This window comes from Suillus paluster (genome assembly GCF_016628075.1).
Source record: "Suillus paluster strain FC165 chromosome Unknown EDB91scaffold_10, whole genome shotgun sequence".
Taxonomy (NCBI): Eukaryota; Fungi; Basidiomycota; class Agaricomycetes; order Boletales; family Suillaceae; genus Suillus; species Suillus paluster.
This window is the reverse complement of record NW_024537570.1, coordinates 20,729-48,514: the sequence shown is the minus strand read 5'-3', so window position 1 is coordinate 48,514 and position 27,786 is coordinate 20,729. Positions and strand designations below refer to the sequence as shown.

At 48.3% G+C, this 27,786-nt stretch overlaps 7 protein-coding genes across 7 annotated transcripts; 3 read left to right on the top strand and 4 right to left on the bottom strand.

Moving 5' to 3' along the window:
• The first annotated feature begins 157 nt into the window (after positions 1 to 157).
• EDB91DRAFT_1334696 (uncharacterized protein) lies at positions 158 to 4,254 on the top strand. The gene is made up of 22 exons (XM_041325463.1): positions 158 to 209; positions 258 to 525; positions 580 to 613; positions 661 to 875; positions 931 to 1,118; positions 1,169 to 1,302; positions 1,366 to 1,449; positions 1,500 to 1,649; positions 1,702 to 1,813; positions 1,868 to 1,930; positions 1,984 to 2,088; positions 2,140 to 2,454; positions 2,505 to 2,532; positions 2,578 to 2,649; positions 2,698 to 2,730; positions 2,784 to 3,248; positions 3,298 to 3,393; positions 3,441 to 3,518; positions 3,571 to 3,658; positions 3,708 to 3,898; positions 3,954 to 3,995; positions 4,045 to 4,254. The coding sequence occupies exons 1-22, from the start codon at positions 184 to 186 to the stop codon at positions 4,090 to 4,092; spliced, it is 2,835 nt and encodes a 944-aa protein (XP_041180288.1). The 5' UTR covers positions 158 to 183; the 3' UTR covers positions 4,093 to 4,254.
• EDB91DRAFT_1114602 (uncharacterized protein) lies at positions 4,255 to 6,902 on the bottom strand. Its single transcript, XM_041317901.1, has 8 exons — positions 6,709 to 6,902; positions 6,608 to 6,652; positions 6,353 to 6,559; positions 6,028 to 6,300; positions 5,746 to 5,976; positions 5,329 to 5,688; positions 4,811 to 5,242; positions 4,255 to 4,750 (listed from the first exon to the last, which is right to left on the bottom strand). The coding sequence occupies exons 1-8, from the start codon at positions 6,738 to 6,740 to the stop codon at positions 4,531 to 4,533; spliced, it is 1,800 nt and encodes a 599-aa protein (XP_041180287.1). The 5' UTR covers positions 6,741 to 6,902; the 3' UTR covers positions 4,255 to 4,530.
• Positions 6,903 to 8,504: 1,602 nt separating this feature from the next.
• Positions 8,505 to 9,540, bottom strand: EDB91DRAFT_1262698 (glycolipid transfer protein domain-containing protein; the record flags this gene model as incomplete). Its single annotated transcript, XM_041324432.1, has 7 exons — positions 8,505 to 8,774; positions 8,834 to 8,946; positions 9,002 to 9,024; positions 9,083 to 9,201; positions 9,238 to 9,317; positions 9,376 to 9,460; positions 9,508 to 9,540. 7 exons carry the CDS (start codon positions 9,538 to 9,540, stop codon positions 8,607 to 8,609), a joined length of 621 nt encoding a protein of 206 aa, XP_041180286.1. The 3' UTR covers positions 8,505 to 8,606.
• A 425-nt stretch (positions 9,541 to 9,965) lies between these two features.
• Positions 9,966 to 10,904, bottom strand: EDB91DRAFT_1245224 (uncharacterized protein; the record flags this gene model as incomplete). Its single annotated transcript, XM_041322510.1, has 3 exons — positions 9,966 to 10,081; positions 10,140 to 10,350; positions 10,401 to 10,904. 3 exons carry the CDS (start codon positions 10,902 to 10,904, stop codon positions 9,966 to 9,968), a joined length of 831 nt encoding a protein of 276 aa, XP_041180285.1.
• A 1,743-nt stretch (positions 10,905 to 12,647) lies between these two features.
• Positions 12,648 to 16,549, top strand: EDB91DRAFT_42891 (fungal-specific transcription factor domain-containing protein). Its single transcript, XM_041327250.1, has 14 exons — positions 12,648 to 12,865; positions 12,925 to 12,970; positions 13,026 to 13,056; positions 13,118 to 13,145; positions 13,199 to 13,490; positions 13,543 to 13,554; positions 13,605 to 14,201; positions 14,255 to 14,264; positions 14,324 to 14,415; positions 14,469 to 14,568; positions 14,623 to 14,874; positions 14,933 to 15,138; positions 15,187 to 15,318; positions 15,375 to 16,549. The coding sequence occupies exons 1-14, from the start codon at positions 12,723 to 12,725 to the stop codon at positions 16,131 to 16,133; spliced, it is 2,700 nt and encodes an 899-aa protein (XP_041180284.1). The 5' UTR covers positions 12,648 to 12,722; the 3' UTR covers positions 16,134 to 16,549.
• A 283-nt stretch (positions 16,550 to 16,832) lies between these two features.
• Positions 16,833 to 19,147, top strand: EDB91DRAFT_1262684 (uncharacterized protein; the record flags this gene model as incomplete). The annotated part of the gene is made up of 8 exons (XM_041324431.1): positions 16,833 to 16,885; positions 16,912 to 16,995; positions 17,016 to 17,164; positions 17,341 to 17,441; positions 17,562 to 17,809; positions 18,172 to 18,332; positions 18,353 to 18,577; positions 18,617 to 19,147. The coding sequence occupies 8 exons, from the start codon at positions 16,833 to 16,835 to the stop codon at positions 18,688 to 18,690; spliced, it is 1,095 nt and encodes a 364-aa protein (XP_041180283.1). The 3' UTR covers positions 18,691 to 19,147.
• Positions 19,148 to 25,009: 5,862 nt separating this feature from the next.
• Positions 25,010 to 27,173, bottom strand: EDB91DRAFT_42794 (uncharacterized protein). Its single transcript, XM_041327243.1, has 7 exons — positions 26,996 to 27,173; positions 26,832 to 26,864; positions 26,686 to 26,761; positions 26,551 to 26,630; positions 26,269 to 26,499; positions 25,507 to 26,218; positions 25,010 to 25,459 (listed from the first exon to the last, which is right to left on the bottom strand). The coding sequence occupies exons 1-7, from the start codon at positions 27,029 to 27,031 to the stop codon at positions 25,110 to 25,112; spliced, it is 1,518 nt and encodes a 505-aa protein (XP_041180282.1). The 5' UTR covers positions 27,032 to 27,173; the 3' UTR covers positions 25,010 to 25,109.
• Positions 27,174 to 27,786: the final 613 nt, after the last annotated feature.

Sequence of the window (27,786 nt, the reverse complement as noted above, 5' to 3'; positions counted from 1 at the left end):
ACGTTCATTGCGTGTACGCATACGAGCGATTGAACAGGGCTTTGGGTACTTTCGCTTATTCAGGTGATATTTCAATCACGCACGTCACATGATTCGATTCGCGTCGCGTGTTACATATATGACATGATACTCCATCGACTCTGCTCTTGACAAGAAACCACCACCATCTCTTCTGCGCATACAATGGAGCCTCACCAAGGACACCGAATGTCCGTGCTTTCAAAACCACGCATTAATCAACCTGACAATATCAATAGCCAAAAGCCTCTATTCATGACTCCACAATCTCGACACTCTGAAAAACAATCGGTGGTCTCGGTGTTTAGCAACAGCTCGCAGCGATCATTTACACCCACACGGAGCTCCAACCTCGCAGAGAATGCATCCTCTAGGAATTTGGCCGACTCTAGCCTCCATTCATCCGGTTTCAGGTTCAACACGACAACCTCCCGCGCGGAGTCGCGCAGCCCAAGTTTTCAGGACTCTTCTTCCTTCTACGACACGAAGGGCGGATTTACAACGAGGGTATGCCGCATATACTCTCAATTTGCATTTGTCATTCTGGCTATATCATTGTAGCGTCCCAACGTGGAGATGAAGAAAGAGGACCATGGTGATTATATGCGCCTGATATATTACTATTTGATGCAATTTTCTCAGATATCGATGGAGAAAAACAGTTTTCGCTGCTCGGAAAGCAGCCAGCTCAGAATTTCCCTACGGAATATCGTCATTCGCCATTGAAGACGACCACAGAGGAAATCAGTTCTCGATCGAGTTTAGCTCTCCTTGAGAGTGATATGACCGAAGAGGACCTTATAATTTCAAAGATGACTAGCAATCATCGTCAAGCGAAGATTGAGCTAGCGAAACTGGTAAGCAGCCTCGCCTCCGTTTTTCGTGACGTAACGTTCGTCGATGCCTTTACAGCGGGAGCAAAACACCGAATTAGAGACCCGACTTACTATTAAGACTAAACTCGCGGCCGATCTCACGCGACAGAACACGGAGTTATCTCGTCAGGCAGCGGACGTCTCTCATCAGAACTCAGAACTTTCTCGACGCATTGCTCAACTCAAATCGACAACCAAGGAAGCAATTGATAAGGCGAACAGGAGGTTTTTTAAAAGCCCGTGTATCCGTTTTCCATTCCCTGATTTCATTCCAGTTGCGTCGAACTCAGGGATTCTTATGAAGCGCTACGAATTCAATCCCAAGCGTCATCAACGTTAGTGAACGATGCTCGAAAAACCATGGAAAGTCTTGAAGAGCTTCGGGATGCCACTCGTACCGGCCTTCAAGGTCCGTCCATTCTCTGAATCATCATTTTTGTTTCTACCGGGTTGTAACTCCCGATAACTGAAGTATATCTCGACGATGCGGGGCATTTGCCCAACTTTGGCGAAACGAGGACAGTTGTACACGAGCTACAGGCTGAACTTGCTCGGAGTGAGTCACTCCTTCCTATGCGAACGCGGCACTGCACATGATGTTTGCAGCTCAACAGGTGGCCGATCTCCTGCGTGACAAACTGCAAAACATGGGTTCTGAGCTGGTAGATGCCCGGGCACGTGTTACAGAACTAGAGGAACATTTTGGAACCGACAGAAAGTTGATTGCTTCAACAACCTCGGATCTTCAGCGAACCTGTAAGTCTGGTTAATGCCGTCTTGATGAGTAGTGATCATCACGGCCTTCCAGCCGAGCGTGTTGCAGATATGGCCGAGTACCTGAAGCTCCAGAAGCATGAAACAATTGATGTCCTCAGCAAACTTGCGCAGGCGGAGGATCGGCTAGCTTACGGCCAGTCACGGTAATGGATGTATCTAATCTTCATGATTTGTTTTACCAAGTCTGTGCGCAACAGTTTGCAAGAACGCGATGCTGTGGTACATTCCATGCAGCAAGAGATGGAATCTATGAGACAGGAGTACGGTTCTTGCGCTTCTGGCAACCCATCTGCTGATATTACCTCATCCTCAGAATTTCCGAGTTTGAGGAAGCTATGAATGATCGCAAAGCGCAAACTCGGATCCTACAGAACACTGTAACTTTCCAGGAACAACACATGAAGGACCTAGAGGGGAGGTGAGCCTTGCCAAAATTTACTGATAGGACCTGCTGAATCTCGATACGCAGGTTACAGAAGGCTGAAGCAGAGTTGCTGCATGCGCACAGCAGAACCCGTGACCTTGAAGCGCGTCTGGAAGTCTCGAAAGATCTCGAGAAAACTCTTGCTCAGCAGAATGCGCGCCTCACCTCGGAAGGCGAATCCACAAGGGAGAGGCTCCAGATTGCTGAAATACAACTAACGGATATCCGGAACCTGGAAAGGGAATCATCGGCCCAAATCGCGAGGCTCGTGTCGGAGCGAGACATGCTCCTCAACAAACTCAAAGCTGCAGACGCGCAACTGGGAGATGCGAAGCGAGAAGAGGAGAGCTACCGTGAAAGGTCGTTTCAGCACTCTTCTCACGACGAGGCCCCCTGACCCCCACAATTAGATCTGCAGAAACGCGAATGTCACTGAAGGTCAGCTTCACGTCATCCCGGCCATTCATATTTACCTTGGTGTAGGTTCTTCAGGAACGTTTCGACGACCAATCCGTTACTCTCAGGCTCACCAAGGAAAGCGTCGGCGACGTTCAGGTAATCCTACGCCTTCTTCGCCTTGCGCTGAACTCACTTGTTCGACAGGATCGTCTAAACTTCGCGAATAACGCAATTTCAGTACGTGCACCCCGATATATTGTGTCCGCCAGCACATTCATTGTGTGGCGTAGACCCTGAATGAAAGCCTGGCGGAGTCAAACAACCGCGCTAATGTTCTTGAGGAGCGCGAACGCTCGTTGCAGCGTAGGCTCGACGAAGCTAACGTTACTACAGCCGCCGAGCGGGACTTGGTTGGCAGCCTTCGGAAAGAACTTTTAGAACACCAGATCGACCTTGCCCAACAAAAGGGTATTCAACGAGCCACAGAACAGATTGCAGAGCAACGTACTCGGGAGGCCGAGCGACGAATCCAAGAGCTAAACTCTAAAACTGACTCTCAACGTGACGAGCTGGGTGAGAAGCAACAAGTCATATCCGAATTGACCCAGCGCCTGGCTGTTGCCGAAACTCCATCCGATCAGCACGAGCAAGAGCTCCTTTCGCTGAAGACACGCATTCACGACCTTGAACAATCCGAGACCCAACTTCTCCAAAGAACGACGAACATAACTGTCCGCTATGAACAGAACGACTTGGTAAGAGGGGTGATAATTTTTCGATGGTTGTTCACCTCCATGGTTGTAGAACGATAACGAATGGATGTTAGTCCAGAGTCTAGCCCAAAAAGCCAGAGAAGTCTTTGAGCGCGAGCTGGTGGAAAAGAACAATGATATTCGAAGGGTTCGTCTTCGTTTCCGTAATGTGTCACTGATTCCCCATGGCTTTAGAGAGACAACCTCATCAAGCAACATGAAGCTCGTATCATGCAATTAGAGGCTAGTCTGGCTCGTCGCATTAGGGAAGTTGTAAGGAACACGCCCTTGATATACATGTGGGGCCGATCTTAATGCTTCGCAGCCACAAGTCGGAAGCTCAAGGGACGATAAGCAAAATGAAACGTTCTGGAACGAGCCCCCATCCGGACACGGGAACCAACAGAGTTCCGGTGCTTTACCATGCTTGGAAAATTAGACTTATCTAAAACATTTTCGCAGGAGTCCATGGAGCCACGAACCATTCAGTTGCCAAAGAACCTCGACATGCCGACCGGCTTCCCCTCGAAACGCTAGCTAATGATGATTCCGATATTGGAGAGTTTGACGACGAGAAGGACCATGCAACGCGGCACGTGAAGCGGACAATCTCTCTCGATGACGAGGAATCGACGAGACCGGCAAGACGACCGGTAAGTACTCTAACCGTGCTGCACTGGTCTCAGATACACAAACTGACCGCGACAGAAAAATTCAAAATACCCGGAAATGGAGAAGACCACAGACAAGGTTGGTGTTTTCTCTCGTCGCTCGTCATCACACCTGGAGTCGGTGTCAGGCCCCAGGTCCATCCAAGAAGAAGATGAACAAGCGACAAAATCGATAGTCAGAAAGGATGGATTGGACTGCTCCTTTTTCTCGTTGGACTTGTTTGGGCTGATCCAGTGTATCATCATCGTGCAACAGTAGTTCTTGACCTTTTTAGTTTAGACGCGAGATTCTTCGCGCGTATTAAAAATTCCTGTGCAGAACCTCGCTGTCGGATTATAATCGGTATGTGATGCATACAGCGCATCGCAGTTCAAGAAAATTAGCAATGATACAAGAGGTCGGTGGTATGAACGGTAGATACACATTCGATGCGATTGTCGTTGGTGGGGTGAACAAAAAATCAGCGCGAAGCATGGGGATGGATATGGGCGCGCAACTAGCAATAGATAACAGTGAGTTGACAGTGGAGTGGAAGTCCAAGAAATGTGGAACGAGACAATAGGTATACATATATGCACAAGAATTGGAAATACTCAGCGTCCGGATTCACCGGCTATTCCGGAAGGCGCAACATATCGCCTTCAAAAATGATGTCACCACGGTCCTGCAAGGCGGCCGCTGCTTTGACGACTTCGGCTGTGTCAAAGTCCTCGTGTTTGTCGGCAGGTATAGCAGAGTTCAAGTATGTCAACAGGGAAGATATGGTCATGTCATCCGTGCTTTCATAAGTGGTCATAAATAGGTATGCGATTGACGAGAAAATGAAATCCATCCTGACAGCGGGCCCGTCAACATCGTGGTTTAGAGATGTCAAGTCAGGGTGAAAGACGTACCGTCCAGGAACGGTGTCTAAGTCAGCAAAACCAAGCGCAAGGCGACGGTTCAGGCGGCTCGGCGACCCGGAGGCATCCGTCAACGGTGCATGAAGGTCGCTATCAGCTCTTCCCTTTGGGCGGATGGAGCGGACGCTTTGCGACGACCTCTTGACAGTGGACGTATTATCAAGTCCAGCCCATGCGGAACCAATGCGGCTGCTGCCAGTGTCCAACCGTTGTTTCTTCGTAGTGTGGAGAGACCGAAAATCCGAAATCCTAGCTTTGCGCTTGTCATCTGTGGTTAGGTCATGAATATCATACGGCTCCTCTGACTCCAATTCGTCTTCAGCAGATGCATCCTCGTCTGATAGGACTCCGTCATCAGGATGGGACGGGCCGCCTTTCGCTCTCATCTCAGCAACTTCTGTAGCTTTCTGAGCTCGTCTCTGACTATAAAAACCAAGCAGTTGGTGTCAGTGCACAATGTGTGGGACGCGCGAGGAAGTAGACACGATGAAGAGGGAGAAAACACTCACTGTCTGGCTAGACATTTCCCCCGATGCTGTATCCATGGATACGCGCAGTAAGAACTGTCCTGTCGAAGCTGAACCCATTTCTTACAAAGAGAACAGAAGACTCTGTTCGGTTCAACCTCTTCAACCAGGGGATCAGCCTTGAGAGTTGCCGCTCGTTGTTCGGCGTTGCGACGTCGAGACTCATGAGCTGGAAAATTGGTGGGCGTCAAATCCTTAAAGGATGAAGACGGTGAGCCAGGTGTTGCCGACGGGATGGGGGCCTTTCCGTGGACTGGAGAATCAGGGGGATGCCTGGCAGCTGCAGGCACATGCCCAGGGTCAGGTTGACCTTCTCGGGCTACGGGATCAGATTGTGGTGGCCTTTTAAAATATATAAGAATGAGAAAGTGAAATAAAATGTCAGAATGAGCAGCTCACTGAGATGATGAAGCTTCCGCTTGAGATCCAGAAGATTGTCCAGCGCCCTTTTGACAGGACGACCGGTGGTGCAGCCACTTTTGGACCGCCTGCATGTGGTTTTCAGGGCTGACTTGGATCCAACGGTCGCAAGTGTTGCACAAGACACGCTCGGCGTCAAACTTGCGGACGTCCGGGTCTTTGGAGAGCAATGAATTTCTCTCTTCGAGGGCACAACCATTCTTGTTGTTACTGCGGGTACATGAGTACGTAGATGATAAACAAGAATGCAGATCTGCTTACATCTTTTTTGACAAGCAACTCTTGCGGTGAGCATCCCAAGGTATTGAGCAATACGTGGAATTAGGACGGAGCCGGATCCACTTGTCACACGAAGCACATAATACACGATATGCTTCAAACTGCGCGACGTAAGGATCAGCCCTGAGGTAGTCGATGCGTTCCTCCTCAGTGCGCTTGGCACGCCGCCGTTTGGCGGGAGGATTAGCGAGAGCCTCGGCCGTACTTTCCGGCGTATAGATGACAGGCTCGGGCACGGCCTGAGTGGTGTTGGCACTGTCAGGACAAATTAGAGAACAAACAAACATGATCAAGGCAGTATTAATACCATTGTTGGCGATGGGCGTCCCAGTGTTTCAGGGTAAATCCGCCGGTTGCTTCATCACGAAATGAGACGCCCTCGCTGCAAACTTCGCACATGACACGACCTGTTTCATATTCGCCTTTCGGAACGGCGACTGAGTCGTCTACGCTCTCGCCTTCAGCGTCAGCTGAATCCCCCCGTTCTGGAGGGGTTTTCCGCTTTCGGGAATTCCTGTAGAATAATTGGTGAAATTGATCTTAGGATCGATTAAAATCATACGGAGATGATGTGTGGGGCAGCTCTCGAGCAGGAGAGGCGCTGGACCTGGTGAGTATCAATTAGCCGTCAAACTTATGGGGGCTGGGAAGGTAGACACATACTTATGGTTGTGCATATCAATATCCTCTGCCATTAATCAATAGTGGAGGATTTAAATACGAGGAGGCAGAAGTTGGGAGAGAACTTGGTATGATGTTAAGGAAGGTCGGGAAGGGTTAATATGTGTAAGCTGCTGTTCGGGTGCCAAAACGTATTTACAGAAACTAGCAGAGAAAATATATGTCACAGATCCGGCACTTCCAGAAACATAACAACATTTCATTTCCCACGGCCGGCGAAAAACATCAAAAAAGGGTTTGTACCTGAATAAATTAACCTCGAGGAACACCTGATTCTGCTTCCTCTCCGACTCGGTGTCAAATTTATTATGACATACCATGGAATCTGTCCATATGCCACTTGGATGTATGTTTAGACCCTGTTCGGCATCAAGCAGGGGTGTTGGCGTTTAAATGTTAACCAGAGTGTTAACTGAATATTTTGACACGTTTCCATCAAAGACTTTGTTCTACATCACCCAACTCCGCTATTCTGTGAGCAAATTCTCGATTGTTTGTTGCCATTCATCATCGATGCGATTCTCTCGGTCATGATATCGGAGCTAGACGCTGCATTGCAATGGAGGTCGCTTGCTTTAACTAGGCTAGACAAGTGACTAAGACGGCATCACATTGAACTTCCATTTACATGTACGTCTCCCATTCGCAGCACCTTCACCGGCTTCACCGCTTCGGGCCTAAGACGGAAATTCTGCGTTTGCTCGGCTCAGTCTCATGAGTCCCCACCCTCGCCCCCGTGTGGCGTCCTATTCGTTGTCCCCCCCCCCCCGTTATCACCACCATTTCTCACCTCTACAACCTTGTCCCACATTCATCGATCATCGTACCTTGGACATTGTGCTACTACTATTGGTTTGTCGGCGATCTCCAATCTCATCGCATCCGGCGGCATATACGGCAACTGCGGCATTGGAGCCGTCGCTTAGTTGGGAAATGTACCGAGCCCATGTGCATCGTCTATTCAAATGTTTGTTTTTCTTATTTCCCGTGTGAAAGAAATCTTATATGTTGAATAAATTCTTGGTATAACTGCGTGTTCGGAACCCAACGCCACGTAGTATTCACATCTATCGCCGCTCAAGAGAAACACATGTATCCATATGGTAAGTTTTTTCGACCTCCTGAACCAATTACCGCGTACTTAGGGCTGCTTGACATTCTTTGCAAACCTGCGTCGCTTTCTTAATGTGACCTGACTTGTTGGTTTACAACTTCCCCGCAGATCTCAAATACAGCAAAACAGAAAGTTGCCGTCGGTTGATTTCCGAAACGACGTTTGCCTTTTCGGATAACGCAAGTACGTACAATCTGGCCAAGTTGGTGTCGATCACGATACAATGCTTGATTGAGGCACGTTGACTCTCCCAAAGGGTTTCCTCGGCGCCTTTCTGTCCAGTATATTTCGGGCACAAGACATTCTTACCGCCCCTGTTCCAACATGGTTATTTCACGGCAGTGGCATTATGTGGACTTTCCAATCTCCCCTAACCTTGGATCATCATGTAATAGATCCATGTGGTTCTAACGACCATCTTCGCAGTAGTGTAACCTTGTATACAGTTTGCGATACACATAAAAGAACTCATTTATCATCCGCACCACACCAATACTCACTGTGCTCCCTGTCTCCATTGTATCGAGGACCACCTCGTTCCCGCGGACTCTTCATCGATTAAGTAAAATTGTACTTCGCGGGTACTCCAGCATGAATCATAATAGGCGCTTAGATTCGCTCTTAGGGTAATTACAGGGGGACCATCTAGTAACCCGGCGGCCCCCTGACCTTCTTAATCATCGAACCTAGAGCTGGGAGCGCTAAAGCGACATTTTGCTTCGATATCAATTCAGATGCAGGATTCTCCATAGAACTTGTCATCATATCATATCCTTCCGTACCCTTCTCCCTCGATGAATTCCTTGAGGCGCTTCACAATTACATCAAGCCCAGACAGCCATCTTGCTAGCTCCTCGTCTAATTTTTCCACGGGCGCACCTTGCGATATACGAGTATAGAAGTCACGGCGATACGGCGCAGCCCGAACAGCAACCTGACAGTGCCGCACACGATCAGGGAGCCGCACGCAAAGGGAAGCAGGCAGTGACGTACGGCGGCTAGAGACCGTACAAAAAACGTATGATGGTGTCTTAAGACTTCGTCGTATGAACGCTTGAAGCACACGTGTAGCTCCATCGAAGGATCATTCTGCATGTGCTGAAGAGCTAATTCGTCCGTTAGTTGCCTTCTATGATTGTATACAGACGGCGATAGAATGACCTCTGCATAGGAATGTCAGACCACTAGAGAAAGTGACGATACTGATTAGTGATTCACTTGATATTAAAGGGTCGAACATACCGGGTCAGGCGTATCAAACAACCGGTGCCAGGTCGGTCCTGTGATGATCTTTCGCTTATGAGAAGATTCTCAAGCGTAGAGCAATGCAAAGAATCTGTCTGGTACTGGGCTCGTACACCCTGTGTTGCAGAAAAGTATCAGGGCTGGCAGAGAACAAGGCAAATCAAAAGACGTTCCCCTATATTGCCCTTTATATCACTCTGAACGAATCCGAAAACGCCTGAGCCAAGCAGATCTAGAACGTGCGGCACATTTGAAGGGAAAACTGATTATCAGACGTAATTATATCGTACCGAACAATTGGACAAGCCCTTCAGAGGCTTCCAGAAAAACCAAGGTTTCCACACCATTAATGGTGATGGGAACGTCTGCAAATGACTGTATGATGGTCAGTCTATGAAATGCGGTAAGATGAGTGATACTACTTTGACAGTCTCAAAGTATGGTCGAGAAGACATCTTGCTGGTTAAGAAGAGGGTTCTACGCTAGCGGGGGTTAGTTCTCTGCGCGCTGAAGCCTCGAGGACAATTGTGGCACCGCATGTTTACAGCATAATGAATTTGCAAAATCGAGACTCGGAAGTCAACGTGTAAGTATATATTTAACATTATTTTCAAATATTTCCACGTTACTTCGTGCCCAGTGATCTTATCACAGATCCTGCAGAACATCAAAGCGGGGTTGTCTTTGGAACGAAATTGAGAAGACGCGACATCGGTGAGACCATATATTGTAGACCAGCGGCAGGAAATTATATGACGTTGGTACCAGGGCGCAGGTTAACTGGAACAAAGGGATCATTGACACTGAAGCAACATCTGAACGGTCGATACTAGTAAGTACGCAGAACAAAGGGTTTATACTTACGTTCTGAATCCAGTATTTAAGATCCATCGTTATCGAACACTTTCTCCATGATTTCCTTCGTAGAGGCATACCGGTACGTCCATGACCTTTCTCCCCTTTTCAAGCATTCATTATAGTATTGCATATTCAACGCTAAAATTCGTGGAGAACGTTAACAATTGCGTTAGCTGCTAGTGGGGGAATGACTTACTGCTGAAAGGGATATGGTTCTGATCTCCCTCGTTCGAATCATCGTCGGACGACAGCTCCATTTGTCGCAATGCATCGTGCTCAACAGAGTTCGCCGCGCGCGCCATGCCGTCAGCTTGGCGGTTATCTATCTCAAACGAGCTAGCAGCTGTCGGGCGCCGTTCTGCATTCAATGGACAAAATCCCCGTGCACTTCTGGTGAGTTTCTCTTTCTGTCAAAGTGATTAGTGACTCATTCTATTCTTAGGAGAACTTAGCTCACCTCGGTCCTCTGGATAGCCGGACATTTGCGTTTGTGCTTGGCCCATAATCCAGGGTAGTACCTTGACCTCTTGTCGAGGCTGATCTCCTTGTCGCATCCGCGGCACCTGACGGATGTAGGTTGAACGTTACAGGTATACTCGTCGTCCTCTAGCTCCTGTTTGCGCTGACCCTCGCTTTTCCTTTGTTTGCCACAGCCTATGATGAATGGATCATCGTGATTGCTGTCATCAACAGCCAAGCTCTCAATTGTAACGTCATGTGGAGGACTTGGTGCGTTTTGTGTTTCGTGGGATTCAGAAGGGGGATAAAATGGGCTAGGCCCATGAAAACTGAGTTTGGATGGACAGGTGGCCCAGTGCTCGTTGACGAGGCGGCTGACCGTGGGCCAGTCGGCGTGAGCGTCATACTCAATTACGGCAGGACACCTGCCACACTTTTGCGTGTATGTGCAGTTCGCGGCCGTTTGGGTCATGCCGCCACTCTGAGTGGCGGCGCGGTTCATGTCTAGTCACGGCGGCTGAGGGACTGGTTATTGATTTTAGCATTTTTTTTGTACTCGGAAAACAATGCCCTTTCAGTTGTGGACGTTGTCGCAGTGGCGCGAAGTTTGGGCCTACCTCGGAGTTACATTGTTCACCCTTCACCCACGAAAAATACGGTTTCTCCAATCATGTGGCATTCCAAGGCGGGCATGCACCGACATGAAATTCATTCACAGTAGGCTAATGTGTTCTCTAAGGCTCTTGTCACTCTTCTAAACATTGATGATTCCAACTCTTTCCGAGCTGCAGGGTAAATGTTCCCTTTGTTAAAGTGAACCTTGTCTGAAATGATCGTTCCGGAAAAATACCAGCATGGAAGCCAAGATACTCCATGGATATCCACTGTGGCAGGACGCTGCTCATTTTCGCCATATGTCTAGAACTTCTTCATCAACACAGCCGCCGCAATAAACGAGACTGCGCTGCCCATGCGTCTCCTATGTTCTTAGGCACATAAAACATTCTTTCCATTTCGTACGTCACCGGGTCACGTATGTCTTTTTTTCACGCTGACTGGAATCACCGAACATTCCTAACGTATTATCTCGAATGCTGAAGAACCGAAGGCCTAGCTATGATTCATTCGGCGGAAACGCGATGTCAGAGAGGCTGCATTCTTATGACGTCAAAAACTCCATGAGGGCTATGATTACAATATTCGGATCTTTTCTGGTGAGTGGCGTATAAGCTTCTGCCAAAGAACTCAACTCAACTCATTTGCAATGTCGTGCGGGTCGAATACAGTATAAGTAGATGGCCAGAAATCAAGTAGAGTAGGGGCGAATTTTCCCTGCGCCATCAAAGCTTAAGTCGTTGACAATTTCGGTATTTCATCACTTTGCTATGGACAAAACGAAACTTTAGCTAGTCAGTCATCAGGATGGCCAGCCGCCTACACAAGAATTATTTTCAACTAGGATAAATTGCCAATCCCTAACCACAGTCCTAGTGTCATTGGCCACCTACGACACCAAGTATCGTAAGTGCCACCTTTGTCCACGGATAGACTTGGACAGGGTGGAGGAAAAAGTGCGACAAACCGCATCAATTCAGAAAGCACGCCCGTCGGAGGAAGGGGTATTACAAACTATAGAGAAAGAGGGACACTGGCGCATATCCAATTGGCATAAGTTGGGGTACGGAAAGTATGCAATCTCACGGGCACCGGACCTCTGTTCACGAGCGTTTGTTCTTATGTTTCGAGAATCCTGAGCTGCTGCTACTGGTGACTGCGCCTCGGGTGCAGCCAAGGAGCAGCACCTTGCGGCCAAGAGTTGCCAATGTACGTAGCCATCATTAGAAATGACTAATGTTGGGCCCAAAAGCACCCTAGGTCCAGCCCCCCGGTAAAAGTTACTTTGCAGGGAAAGCAAGGTAATACTACTTATGCATGGATGCCGCTGACTGTAAAAGCGGAGATGGGGCAGGCTTTTGATGAGTTCAACGTGTTGATCGGGGCTGTTTGGCTGACTGAGCCACCTGAGTTTGAGAGCTGGGCGGAAAAACCGATAGAGTCGGATATAATTGCTAGACATACAAGTCACCTAAAATATTGTCTTGAACGTTGGACGTGACATCCAAACAATTGCAGTCTAGCAGGAGATATTGCGACTTTGTTATCCCTGGATTTTGTTTTCGTGGTTGATTGCAACGGCACAGCCCGCAGGCTTTCTCACCGGCACAAGCCAAGGCTTGACTTTCTTGGCTAGAAATTTCCCATCCCAGCAGAAAATACATTTGATTCCGAGAAGAGTCTCACTTTTCTCCCAGCATTACCCATGCCGCCAGACCCGACGAAAGGCAAGTTAAAGCGCAAGTCGAGCCGTAGGGAGGGAGAGGAGTTTCGATTCGACGGTGGCCACGCGCGAGAGATCGAGCAGAAAAGGAATAATGGACAAATCTCGTGTGCTGAGTGCAGGAGGTGCGACCTTCGCACAATTTTTATAGAACTTTCCTTTGACAGGATGTGTGTGTCTGAAGGCTCAAGATAAAGTGTGACAAGCAGATTCCCTGCCAGTCATGTCAGGCAAGTACTCCACGCCACAAAGTGCCGTTGAAACTTATGCAAACTTCCTTCTTAGAGACGAGGTTGTGCTGCGTTGTGTCCAAATGGTAAGCGGTGGTATCGCATCATGCTCTCCGTAATAACCGTTTACACTCGTTTTATTCTTAGGCAGCTTGGCTACTGGACAGGGGACCCGGTATGCACTACGTAACTCTCGTTAGCGTTCATTGTCTTGATTTTTGCACCAAGCTTTGTCCTGGCGGCAACCGAGCATCTTCATCGGCAGATAGCCAGTATGAGTGGACGTATTCGGCAATTAGAAGACGCTCTTGGATCCCTTCAGTCACAGCATTCGACAGAACCTCATCCTCTTCTTCGCGACGACCTTCGTGGCGTGGATCAAAAGGACGAATATGGCATTGTTGCTGGAGATAGCGCTGCGGGACCGTCGAATCCTCCAGAGATCCTGGACGCATTTGGAACGCTTTCCATCACTGATCACGGCATATCACGGTTTTTCGGCCCCACAGGCGGATCTGAAGTGAGTGTTCTATCCTTTACTCAGTGAAAGACATACTTATCACCCCCGGTAGTGCTTGTTGATGGTGCGTATCTTACTTCATGTTGGGCTATGCTCATGCAGATTTCCTATTAGGCGGATAAAGTTCCACAAGAGACTGCAGATGCGTCTAGTCCAGAATCCGGAAGAGACTCTAGGAGCCCTGGATTACCGCAAGAATTTAGGATGTTTTCGCAGGCGTTCCCTTTCACCCCCATGGGTCCGGTAGCAGCTGTTCAGGATTTGATAGAAAGTCATCTGCCACCTATGGAACGGGCCAAGTACCTTGCGCAGACTTATCTCGAACAAGCTGGCTGGCTGTTTCGCAGTGTGTCTCAGGATCAAGTGATGGAAGAGTTACTTCCAATATATTACTCAAATGGCCCTGCGCCGCCGTCGGACGAAACCAAAGGAGCTCACGACCTTGGTCTTCTTTTACTTGTTTTTGCCGTTGGAGCTCTCGTGGACCTTGCGCAGGAACCGTCCAACGCTGAGGCTGAACACTATCATCAACTTGCCCGTGCTGCCATCTGTTTGCGGCCGGTCTTGGAAAAGCCCTCCCTAATTACTATTCAGGCGCTTCATCTGTTGAGTATCTACAATGCTATGAGTGGCAATGAACTTGCGGCCAAAGAGACCAGCATGGAAACGACATGGTCATTGCTTATCCTTGCTGCTCATCTTTCCCAAACCGTGCGTAGTCTTTCCATTCATGTGATTCTCACTTAAATGAGAGCTCGATCTAGATTGGTCTTCGTACGTTTATACATTTCTGTCAAGGAACAATCTAATCTCACTCGGCTTCCGCACCCAAGATCGGGATAGTGCAAAGTGGGGTCTTCCTGCCAATGTCGTGCAAAGACGGCGCATTCTCTTTTGGGATCTCTTTGTTGCTGATGCCTGGAATGTAAATGCCGCTTCTCTTCCTTATGATGGTTTCATTGACATTCCCAAACGTAGAGCTTAAACACCGGACGCCCGCCGAGTTTTTCCTTAGCTTACATAGACTGCCGTTTCCCAGACGGCGGGGGCGACGGAGAACTTGGTCATCAAGCAGAATGTGAGTCTACAAGTTTGTTTACTCGTCTTTACCCAATGAACCTTTTCGGTATAGTCGCGTTATGGGGAATCAGGTATGCGGCCGAGTGTGTCGCAGAGGTCGCCACTCGTACCTTGACGGCTGAAGCGCCGAGTTATGCGGTAATCATGGAAATTGATCGTAAAGTTCGCGAGTTTCCGATCCCGGATCCTGCGGCTCTAATCGCCTCTTCGGCGTCCGGTACCTCGCCGCCACCAATTTCTGAAGAACTGCTGAAGAACTCAGAGACAATGGGCCGTCTTGTGATGTCTCACTCTCGAGAAACTTGTTAGTAGACTGTCCCTTGTACACCGACTGGCTATTGTGTGACTAACCTGTTGTTTAGTGCTACTTTACATTCATCGCAGTTTCTTTGCGCAGGCTATCATTGAAAACCCTGTGAATCCGTTAAAGAGTGCCTACGCGCCATCATTTTTGGCTGCTTACCGGGCGTCTCAGACGATACTGCGAACCGTCCAACAAGCGTTTCAGGAATATCCCAGTCTCTGTGCTCGCTTTTGGACTGTCTGGACCTTTGCATTTTCTTCTGCCGTAGGCATTTTTTGGTCTCAATGTCGATCACGATTGATAATCCAACAGATCGTCTTCGGGACAATTGTCACTCGAGGCCCGCGGTCTCCACTGGCGTCTAATGCTATGAAGGAATTGGATGATGCCTGCCTTCTTTTCTCAAGGGCAGCTGCACATAGCAGACGTGCTGCTCAAGCCTTGGTCAGTGCTTATTGCTATCACGCTTGTTACACTATGTGATGGATAGGTTGCCGCAGCCAATCCTTACGAAACTGAGCGAGAAGGCGCACATAGCTCTCGCTGCTGCTCAGCATGAACAGCCATCACAACAGCTTGGTCAGCAATGGAGCGTGAAAGTAGAGCAAGATGATGATGAACTCGACATCTTTGCTGGAAGAACTAGATTCGTGTCGGCGAAGCGACCTTCAGGTCTCCCTGCAGACTACCCGGAGGCTTCTTCTAGCAGCAGCACATATCTAGAAGCTGGTTCCACCGAGCAGCAAACTGCCCAATTATATCGCTCGGAATCTTCAACTGACTGGACTCAGTCAGCTTCGAACCGTGGTGGTCGTTATGATATGCATCACTCTGACGATCTCCCAGCACCTAGTGCAAGCACCAGCATTCCGACCCACCTATGGCGACAGCCCCAGAGTTCTGATTATACATATCCTCCCCAGCATCATGTCTCCCATTCAGCTGCATCGCATGTACACCAAGCGCACCATGCTCCTGCACCTGTCGTGGGGTCGTCCACCTATCACTGGGCCCCAGCGAGCGAATCCTCGCAGCAATATAGTCAGACTCCGCTTACAGCTCCGCCCCCCCAGGCGCACGCTTTTCACCAATACAGTTCGTCTTCTGCGGCCTCGTACCATGGCCAACATAATCGGTCACTGCCTTCGGAACTCGCTGGACTCGGCTTGGTATCACAGGATTCGAGACTTGATGAACGTTGGACGTCCTTTATGCGGGAATCAGGTTATTTTGATGGGGTTGGGTACAGAACGCAGTGACAAACTGTTCTCGGGTGACTACTTTTCTATTCATATGTCATTATACATTTTGTATTACTTTTCTTGCTTATTCGATCATCGTTGTCATATCTTCATCTTTCTCGACAAGCTTGGCCCAGTCCTGCTTATGGGGCGACGGTTTTTTTAACGACCCTATACCCATATTGTACATACAGGCATCGACCATATAGTAGTTCTTGAAACACAATTATCTTGCTGCCTTAGAAGCAGACTCCATCCACTTCAAGTTGGCGGGGGCGTCATCCTGCATGGTACCGCCGAGTGGGGATGGAATCTACCTTGAAAGTGTTGTGTATTTAACCCTTCTGTAGCCCCAAGTCCAACCCAAGTCTGTGATTGAACATAGAATTATTTTGCCAATTCACGAATACGAAGTAACTTTTAAGTTATCTTGCAGGTATTCACTTGCTGCGTGAGTAATGAGTGCCACGACAGCGACGAACGATAAACAATTCAGGATTGAATTCGCCGACTACGTTACAAAGGTAACTTACTACATAAAAGTGCTCCTTGAATATAAGAACCTAATCAATCCAACAAATCATGTCATTCCTCTGGGTTTCCGTGTATCCTGCGAGTTGACCGCTTGTCGGATGCTCTCCATACCTGCCAGGTCAAGCGAATACTGGTAGTATAATAAGTACACGATTTTGGCGGCGAGTGCAGGGGTGAGGGACGATGAGTCCGGCAACTTGGGGACAATGCCGAGATGCGCACACGCCACCTGTGAGGTATGTAGCACTGATATTTCGCTCAGGCTAGTTGGTTCCGCTTCACATAGAAACACGGAGGGTGCATGTAACGCATCTCGCGTCAACCTGTTGCGCGTTTCTGGGAAACGGTGACATCGGATGTCTCAAGGGAAGCGCACCCCAAGTGGCACCAAGGTGAGGTGTCTCGTAGACGAAAGAAGCGGACACTGCAGTGTCTAGTTGTCGGGACTGGTGCACATTATCACAAGCGCATTGTAACGCATGGCGTGCGGGTATATCAGTGTCCTGGCGGAGGGTGTGAGTCATACAAGAACGGTAGAGCGAGTGTGCATGCTGGTGCGAAGTATTCGTATTCAATGAATTTGAAAGTAGGCAAGCGGAGTGTACGATGCACGTGAGCGATGATGACGTCATTAGGAGTCTAGTGGATATCTTCATGAATCATTTTACTCGAATCTCGTTCTTCGCGTTAGCAAACAACACACAGGCGGTTCCAGCAATTGAGGGGACGGCAACGAACTCAAAAGCGATTTTCCCCCCGGTCACGGACATCATTGGTGGGCTGCGAAACATTGTAAGTGCACAGTTTTCAAATAGGCACTCGCGTCTGCATAATAATATTCATTCGCTTCAGCTCGCATGTTCATAAGTGACGGTGTGTCCATTCCAATATACCAATGTTATTTTATTGAAGATGACCAGATTCCAGACCTCGAAACACCGTATTTTCGAGCCAATGCGAACTATTCTACCATTCAACTCGAAGACCGGATCATCAACGCTATCATCACCGAACACCAGCAGCAATTGGATCGAGATCTCAGGCCTGGAAACTGCCATGAACAGTATCAAAAATATTCACCAGCAACTCGTCGAAAAGAAGGACACGATTACCCAGTCCATGAATTTGCACAAGCAACTTGAATCGGCTCTGTGGCGCTTGTCAGCTGAAGTCCAATCCATAATTTTTCACTACTGTCTCCCGCCATTACGTGACACATCGTCCCCATCAAAGCCAAAAGCTCCAAAGCTCCCATGCTATTAACCAGAATATGCCGGGGGGTTGCTGTGAGCACAATCAGTCTGTGGTGCTGGAGTCGAGCTCTACTACGATCACTCGACCAAGCTACGAAGCCTTTTTTGGCCTTACATCAACAAAATATCGTCTGTCTCTGTCAATTTTGCCTGCAATGCCAAAAAGCCTTAACTGACCTCCTATCACTTCAGGAGCTTACCATACGTGTAAATTCTCGCAATATGCCAGCTATTGCACAATCCATCTCGCAACTGCCATCTCTGCGCAGTCTCATGGTAGTAGGCATGACGTTCGACCTCGAGGGCTTGTATTCTTTCAATCTCGCATGGGCCCACCTGACAAATGTCGAGATCGGCATGCTCCAACCGACTGCAGTCTTCCACTTGCTTCAGCTAGTACGCCCCAACCTCTCTTCGTTAACGCTCCGCTGTGCGTTCAACTGCATGCAGTTCGCACTGGAGCCATCCACGCATACCAAAATTCAATCTTTCCGCATTGCTTGTGGATCCGGGCGCGGGAGCCTCCACCACCAACATACAACACAAACAACGCGATCTCCAGGAGGAGTCTGATTTTCTCCAGCGCCGATCGCTCAGTTTGGCACCGACTATCGACGTTAACGTACTGGACTGTCGCCCTTGCATGTGGTTATCCGTGGGCAATGGCTCCACTCCGTACGTGCGCGCGCGCAATTGGTGCGATCTTGTACATAGATCTTGCTGGGTTGCATGATCTTCCTTTCGAACTTCGAAGTGCCAAAATATCGATAGGTCCATTAATCCAATAATACTGATATTGTCGAGAAAAGGTAATTAATTCGGACAGAGATCTTCGAAGAACTACCTCTGGTTTTCGTACCAGGTCTAGTTCGCGGTACTCAATATTCACTGTGAGAGACTGAGAAATCGCCACATCCTATGCAAATACCACAGCTATTTCGCTGGGAGCATAATTCAATATTCAAGTCTTGGTTCAGTAAAGGGAGCACCTCACGCTCACGCTCATGCCAAATCCAATCAATGACTACGCAAAGTCCAAAAATCATTACAATGCACAGCAATGAGCCATCAAGGACAACGCTCACCAGTGCACGGTCTGGGCCCCAAGACGGTCGGAAAAAGCGGATAGCGATGCCAATGTTCACGATATCGCGCATGAATGAGTTGACATACTTAATATACCCGCTACTTCCTGCACTTCGGATGACGGCGAACTTATGCTGTTAACAGTCATTAGACCATGGAATGTCAAGATGTACTCATTGCGTGCATGTGAAATGGATGCCGTCACAATCCGCGGTCGATCGCGGTCATATAAGATATGTCAAAAGGTCACCTGGGCGTTATTAAGATACCGGTGGGAGCCAGATCCGAGACCGCCATCAGTGCTGTAGCAGAACAGGGATACCAGGACAGATGTATTGGTGTTGATGCGGTCATGATTGGTCTCACTTTCCCATAGATAAGATGACGCGGGCCCGCGTGATCTTCCTGGAGCAAACGAAACAGAGGTGGATATAATGGTGTATCAGTCTCGTTCAGAATGACCAAGCTTGAAGTTGTGAGTAGGACGGGTGTGGAGTGCATACCTATGTCGGGATTGGAATGCACCCAATGTTGCCGACAAGCAGGTTTGTCTACCGCTGTGAAGCGTAACTTTGGTCGACCACGAGTGGATCAACGTATTCCCTGTCCATTCAATCCTAGAGAAATTAAAGTTGGGCTTGCACGACATGTTCAGTAAGCGGAAACAATACCACTTGTGGCTCTATGTTGATGACGGCGTGAGTTCTCCTTCGTGATGCCCAGCACATTTGATAAGCCCTGAGTCAGAATCAGAGGTTTGAGGGTGTGGTAACTGATTCCTGCAAATTTGCAAGCGAGCTGGTCCGGTCTTAACTGGGAAGAAGCTTTGCGAGGACGAGTCTGAAATGGCCGGTCTTGGCGCAAGTCTGCGCAGACCCTAGGCCTACGTCTTGTCAAAGTCTTGGTGCACGCTCGGCACGGTTTGCGGAGCTTGAAGCTGAAGTCCCCAGCGGCTGACATGCATCTCAGTTGTAAATTTTCACCAAGTCACGCACAGTTGCGCGCGTCCTATTTTCACTACATCGCGGGCGTGTTTCACAAGTAGGATATAAGTAGAAAAAAAACATGTATTCAGACGAGCGATAATACATTTGAATTTCGTGAAAGATACATATTGGATTGTTGAAGGCGCGACAGGATACGAGAATGGTGCGCACTGTGTAGTAGGTCGGATGGATCATAGAATGCTTGCGGCTGTAAACTCGGAGGCGTCGGCGAGCTTGTTGAAGCGGGGACAAGGGCCATAAGGCCATGGAGCATGACAACACAATGTCAAGTATATCAGAATGGGAGGACTTACTCCTGCAATCAGCTTGCCCGCATTCATGTTCCTGTCACTCTGACAGATCGTCAGACTGACAATACTGCCGCAGCTGGTACAGTCAGTGACGAGCCTGCTTGCGGATATGCGGAGAGATAGGCTGAACAAGAAGGCTATGTCAGCCCGTGACAATGCCGATGTCGAGAGATCCATGATAGAGGCAAGCAAGTAGGTGAACAATGTCGGCACGTAGGTTACGGGCGAGAAAGATGGGCAAGCGCACAGGCGGGATAAAAACGCGTGAAAGGGATGAGGAAAGTGACAGCGGAGGAAGATGAGGTTCAGATGAGCAGGTGGGAGCGTCACCCCGCTTTAACTTGCCGAGGGCCGTAATTTGCAATGTCATTCACAGCTTTGCTTACTTTGCTTAGATATCATAAAGTTCCATTTGTCTAGTTCGCTGACTATCTTCGGCATCGTACGAGAAGCAGTATGGATCATAGGGATAGGTGCTCAGTCGCTTCTATGTGTTTATAAATTGGTGCTTACGATGATGGTACTAGTGAACATCGCGTTGTCGTCTAAATAGTTCATCTTGTTGTTTTTGAATGCATCTCCTTGTTCACCGAGAATGGCACCGCCTGATCTGGGATAACTTTGCGCCCAAGGAGAGCACCGCCGGTAAGACTGCTGCAACGGCTTCAGTAATCGAACAGAGTGAGAAAGCAGCAAAAATTGACGACTTCATGAATCCATTTGGAGATACATGTTGACAACGGCGAGAACAAGTAGTGTTCTACCTGCCTCAGAGGTCTTCGACGACAGAACAAACTTCCTGCCCGAGAATGGTCCGTGGCAAGGTTGCCTTCGTAGAGGTGATTTGTGAAGGAGGCGAACCTATGCATGACTCACGCTGAAAGGCGTTTCTGTCAAAATTCGATGGATAAGGAGTACTCAGGAGGTAAATGAACTACCCGGAGGTTTGACGTGCCATTCTCATTATTTCCTTGGATAAAATGCCCCAAAGAGAACACGGGATACAAAAATTGGGTCATGTAAAAAGCGCATCAGCGTAATTGATTCGCTGAGTACCGACCTACCTTAAATCGATGTATAGCATGTTGCAAGAAAATTTGCTGAAACGTGGTGGCGCACACACCAAGCAGCTAATAGTTCCAAACGCCTTTCGACGACTAGAGTTCGAAACGGAAAAGACACAAAATGTGTTGAGCTGTACGTACAAAAGTCAGACCATGGACGATTCAGGAAGACAGGGAAGACCTAGTAAGAGTTTCTTCCATGCCCACTAGCTGGAAATTGATAGTTGCTATGTGCACAGTGACTGTCATAACTCACAAGTTCATTGTCTGCTTGACAGTTTTGATTGAACGCCTCGTGGTGCTCGGCGCATTTTTCCGAGTCTTAACTTACCGTGATCGATGTTGCTACACGGCCTGATCATGCAGCACCTCAAGGCCGGACTGTCAATGGAAATCAGGAGATTTGACTACTAGGCAGCAACGAAGCAGTGGAGCACAGCAGCCGATAGCCTCGGGCATACTCTACTGCGCGAAAGTACACGCTCCCACAAGGCCACTTCATCGATCTGAAGTGCTGCGGTTGACGCAAGTCATGAAGGATAAATTAATTCACGGCGGCTCAATCCTAATAAAGTCTCTAACGTTTGAATTTGCTAACAAAATTAATGACCGACCTGGTGTTTCATAACATGTCGGTAATGCTGGTCCGCGATTCGTTCCGATGGTGACGGGTCATCGTAGTTCGAACACAACTGTTTCCATGCGGCTATGTAAGCAAGAAATGACACTAGGATATAAGATATAAGATCTGAGCCTTACTTGTTACTTCAGGGACGATGCAGTATCATCGCGAAGATCACAGCCATACTCCGGATCAGTTTTGTCACCTGACAGCGAGACAACACCTACTTCCCTTGAGCCATTGAGGTGCCTAGGCACCTGAGCTTGAACGAGCATAGATGATCAAATTTAACACTAATTTTCAAGGTGAAAGTCAATGTGGCTAGAGGAGCCGTCATGTAAATCAGTCATGCAAGCAACAGTTTCTTGATCGTACCAGTGGGAGGAGCATGGTACGGGATTAATATCGGTTCTAAAGCGGATTGTTACATGATCACCTGATCCACCATTGCTCGTCGTATCCCGCTAGACAGGACCGGTGTAGTTGTAGGTGTTACTACCAGTGCTTCTTACAACAGAAAATATGTGCTGTGCGATACATGAGCTAGAGTGCGAAACGGATATAACAAGTGATACTCACTTGCAAGGATGCCAGGATGGTGCACGAGAACGTAAGGTGAAGAAGAGTGTCATTGTTTATCGGTCCCTCGCGTTGTCCGCCGGGTATAGACAGCTCAATGATTTTGTTAGCAAGCAAGGTGTAAACAGACCCATTGGATTGCAGCTGAGAAGCCTCCAGAGGTCCGTTTAAAGTTTACATTGAAACCGAAGTAGACGGCGAGATCTAGCTGTAGCCATTGATGAGGTGTCTCACATCATCCCATACGCTGACCAGATTTATCGACAGTTTGCGCCACCAGACTGCGGGGTTTTCTAGCGGATACAAGTTATATTCCAACAACTTGAAAGGATTGCGTGTAGTCCAATGTCTGTTGATGGGTTCCAGTGCCCGGGCCTCATTATATTCAAGCATCGCAGAGTTGGTTGAATCATAATTGGACATGGCATATTGTCGACCGACTGATCTGCAACCAGGATAAAAGAGTACCGGTGACCGGGAAAGATCGAGTCTACGACCGGAGGCGTTGATATCTGCCCCAACAACTGTAAACATGTGGTTTTTAATCGTGAACACGAAGTTTGGTTTGCATACCATATTCATTGACCATGCGCGACGCTCAGGACTTAAAGAGGTACCAGCGGTCCATTTAGATTACGTCCGGGGTCATTAATGAGAATCGCATCGGGAGTAGCGGACAAGGCGACGTCGTAGGCGTTCACGTGGCACCTTTGACTAGATGGTTGAGTAAAAGTAGTAGAAACGCTGATCATCCTGACAATCCGTGATAGTAAGGATGGTCGATGCTAGATTGTCGTCGACACATGCAAACAACATACGTGGTCAAGCTTAAGACCGTTATCAATGTCATACATGCACACGTAGGGATCTGGTCATAAATGACCGAGGGTTCTCTCAAACCTTCGCCTGCATCAACAATGAAACCTGTTTAGTCCAATTAAGAATGAAACCACTGTACCAACAGTACTAGAGCACGGAATGTGAATGATACCTGATATATGATAGACCAGTAAATAATAATTTGCAAGGCACAACGTGATTTCGCACCAAAATGACCTGCTCTGGTTTACCGGCGTAAAGCCCTACATGAAAAGAATGCCCAGATGGGCTATAGGACACTACATGACCGTGGCTGCTCCGTCCAATGACCAATACTGATTAGTTCCATGCCAGTGCTGGAGTAAGGTCAGCAGCGCCGTTCCAGAATAAAGAAGATACGAACAACGGACGCGCTCTTGTTCATGGATACCACCGCCAATTCATCCGTGATGTTCACTTGGAAGCGATCGCTCTTAATGAAGTAGACCCTCCTGATAGGGATCTATAGGGATAGTCGCATAAATCGGATCACTACCTTGGTTGCAGTGAGGACTGGTCCAGCGGTTTGACCATCGAACCATATCACTAGAAAATTTATTAGGCACATGAGATTCCAGCCAGCTCGTATCAATCAATCAATCAACCAGTACTTCCTTTGAGACCGCCCGAGGCGATCTAGATGTTTGAGATGACTGGCTCCGTATTGAGTGCCGAACAAGACGACCCAAAGGCCAGACACCAGGTAGATGGAAAGCGAAATTCGCAATCATATCACTGCCAAGAGTCAATTGTCTGGTAGGCGACAGAGTTGTTAGTATCCACGCCTTAGTACTTACGTGTTTCTCGATACTAAATAACTCTGGAAAAAAGCTTGCGAAGACGGACGCGATCAGTCACTCGACTGGAAGAAGTTCATGCTACAATATGAACTCGAGTCAACGTGAAGTTTAAACTTCCTTCAATCGATTACGGAGCACTCAATCACAAAACTAGGTCGAACATTCTCCTGGCTCCAGATCCACTAGCCAAATTGCGGAGAGAGGATCCACACCTTTGGTTCCTTGATCACTTGAGGTTGACTCGTGGCGGTCCAACTCCAGTTATTGAAAACCACCCCGAAAAGCCAATGCAGACGAACCGCAGCCTGACCTCTCCAACAAGGGGCCGAACTGGATGGAGAAATCATAAATGAAATAGCCCTGGGACCTCAAATTTGACTGATTGTATGGCGTCACCGGTATATCCCAGAGTATTACGTAGTATGCTACCGTCATTGTGTGAACCCCGCTGTCACCGAGTTGATTCGACGGCTATGGTTTTGCGTTTTGTGTTAAATCAACTTTCGTCAACTTGGACCCTCTTGGACGATGTAGATCGGGATCATCGTTGGCTCTGTCGTCCTCGTAAGAAGTTGCCGGGTGCGTCGTCTCACCTACATGGGATAATAGAGAAAACGTGGATGGAGTCCAACGTGATGTTGCAAATCATAACATGCGTCATACACCAACAGTCCCAAAGAGCTTACTTTTATAGTTCATAAACGCAGGCCTGCCACGAAACAGCATGTATGCGAACATATCGATAGCAGGGTAACAATATTGAAGATGCTGGCAGAATCCGGGCATGTCTAAACAAGGCCTGAGCAAACGAGGTCATGAAGTAAAATAGTGGTGCAAGAAAATGAGAGTCCAAGATAATCATATGTAGTCATACAGAAACCGTCCTCAAATCATAACTTCGTCACTTGTCTTGTTTATCTACCCCATTACTCTTGCCAGAATCATGCATCTTATCCTGACCTGAAACAGCTCGCGCGCTAGGCGACAAACGTTTCTCATCCGCAGCACTCGAATCAGCACGTGGGCGTTTGCGTGATGAACGCGGTGACATTAATGTTGTTCCGTTGGAAGACTTATCTGGATGAATGTCGCCACCGCGCTCAGCGGAATAATGCTCCGTATCGCGATCTCGTTCCCATGAGAGACCATCTCGCCCATTAGTGGGGGGCAGTGTCATGTGGAGCTGTTGTGCCCCTGATTGGGATGCGTTCTGCGACAGGAAATCAAGCCAGCTGGTGTCACCAGGAGGCCCTAGTAGAGATTGAGAATATTACATCAGAAGGTTACGTGAACCATACCTGATTCCTGCTGTGGAGGTTGAGGGGGCTGCTGCTGCTGTTGTGAAGGTCCATGAGAGGGCCAATCGAGCGGCCCGTACTGCGGGCCTGTATTTTGCGGCTGCCTATGGTCCTCGTTCTCCAGAAATGTGGATAATAAGGAGTCCGGAGATTGCTGGGAATGCAAACTGCTTGAATGGGAGTGTTGACTGTGCGGGTTATTATGCCGCATTAGCTGGTGATACATTCCCTGTATTTGGGGATCTTGAGGTTGAGAATATGATGATCGTTGGCTGTAGCTATTATTACGCGGTAAAGTAGAGCCTCGGGACGACGACGAAGGGAAGTCAAAACTCGACGGGAGGAAGGACTGAGGAGGACTGCTTGACACGCCCATATATCCATTATACGGAAGTTGGTGGGATGATGGGCCGTTCGAACGATATGCAGTAGAATGAGCCGACGTGGGTGAGGGGAGGTAACTATTATACATAGGCTCATCTCCTGAAAGCTTGGAGCCGTTGCCTCCATGAACGTTAGGCGCAAGACGGGGCTTCTTTTGAGAGCCAAGCTGACCGTTTGGAGGAAGTAACCGACCAGAAGACGTATGGCGCTCTGTTGAAATAGGAAGTGCAGAACCTCCACCAGCTGATGGAAGCTGTGACAGGTGGTGGGCGGGCATAGGAGGGGGAGGGATGGTCATAGGACCACGGTGGTAATCATTGGGACCCATCTATTTCAGGGTGAGTGAAGGTAAATATGAAAGACGAGCGAACATCTTACATCAACGTTGAGACCCATGTCACCTCCTGAAGGAATCAGGAGTTTCGCGTTGTTACTGTACTCTGCTTTTAACTTTGGCTCGTGACGCCTCTTGTTACCACGTGCAGGAGCAGAATCTGGGTCATCGTCGTCGTCGCCCTCATCGTCGTCGACGTCGGCGTCGTGGTGAAGTTTGGCATTGGCGTTGTTAGCGAAATCGTGCGGGGTACGGGTATCCTTTTCTCCGTCATACTGGACAGGCTCATGAAGAAAGAGCGAATAAAATACGAATAAAATACTTACACGAACGTGGCGCTGAATGATATCGTGGATGTCGCCAGAACAGTACTGATAAAGCTTCAGGTGATGACCCGCACGCTCCTCTGATCATGATAAGACTTGAATTAGCGCACGCAATTGAGAACAAAAGGAACTCACCAAAGATGATGACTGCAACATCGACAGAGCAGAGGACTCCAAGCTCATAAGCTTTCTTGAAGAGACCGTTCTTACGCTGTAAGGAGGTGAGGATAATTATAAGTGATCTGCCAAGCTATTAATGGCAAAAATAGCCAAAGGCTTACCTTTAAAAAAGTTACAGAACGATTACGCTCGTGCTATGTTTAAGAATTACAGAGAGGGACGTTAATGATGGATCAAGAGGAGGTTGAGTAAAATTGGAGTAAGGCGCGCTGGCATAACCGCGACCGAGAATAGCAGCAGGACGACGAACAAAAATGAAACTTACGGTGATCGGTTGAATCTCAATTTTTCTTCTGCCCATTTTACTGTGTCAGAGGATGAAAGATAATTGAAGGAGGGAAGAGATGATGGGAGTAGAGAAGAGAGATGACGGTGGGCGAGAGGATGGGAGCCTTGTCTTTGAAGTTTGGATCTTTCACTGGCGGCATGTAATTCCGCGAACGGGTGCCGAAAACCCAAGCAACTGCAAACGGCGCTCATCAGATTCACAGATCATTCTCCGGGATTACAGCCATTCTTCCGGATCTCACCGGATTCTATAATTTTAACCAAATTAAGTCATAAAAGATCAAGCTAAATTCCCTGGAGATACCTAATTAGGTTAAACATGTTTACCCACTATACAAGATGAACTTGTAGCATCCAATAGTAACTTACCTATGTATCATCATTATCATCTTCGTGTACTCCTTTACGCTAAATATTTTACCCTTTTTCTCACACTAGCTCATCCTCCCGCATCTCCCCGCATCTCCGCAGCTTTATTCGTAATTCAACTTTGATTCAACCCAGCGAATCCTACTCTTTCTCTTTGTGTTACTCCCTCGGACGCGTTTTCATATCCGCGTAGTAGTAGTCGTTGCTACTCCTTGGTGCACTGCACTGCAGCCGATCTTATTATCTTCACACCCCTGATCTCGTCATCGTGCCTTGTAGGGTCTCCAAGGATGTCCGGCTTGATACAATGTTGCTGACAGCGCGAGTTCAGGACGTTCTGCTACCAGCTGATTGAGAGGAATTTTTACCGGCATTCATATATTCACCACGACGATGGCC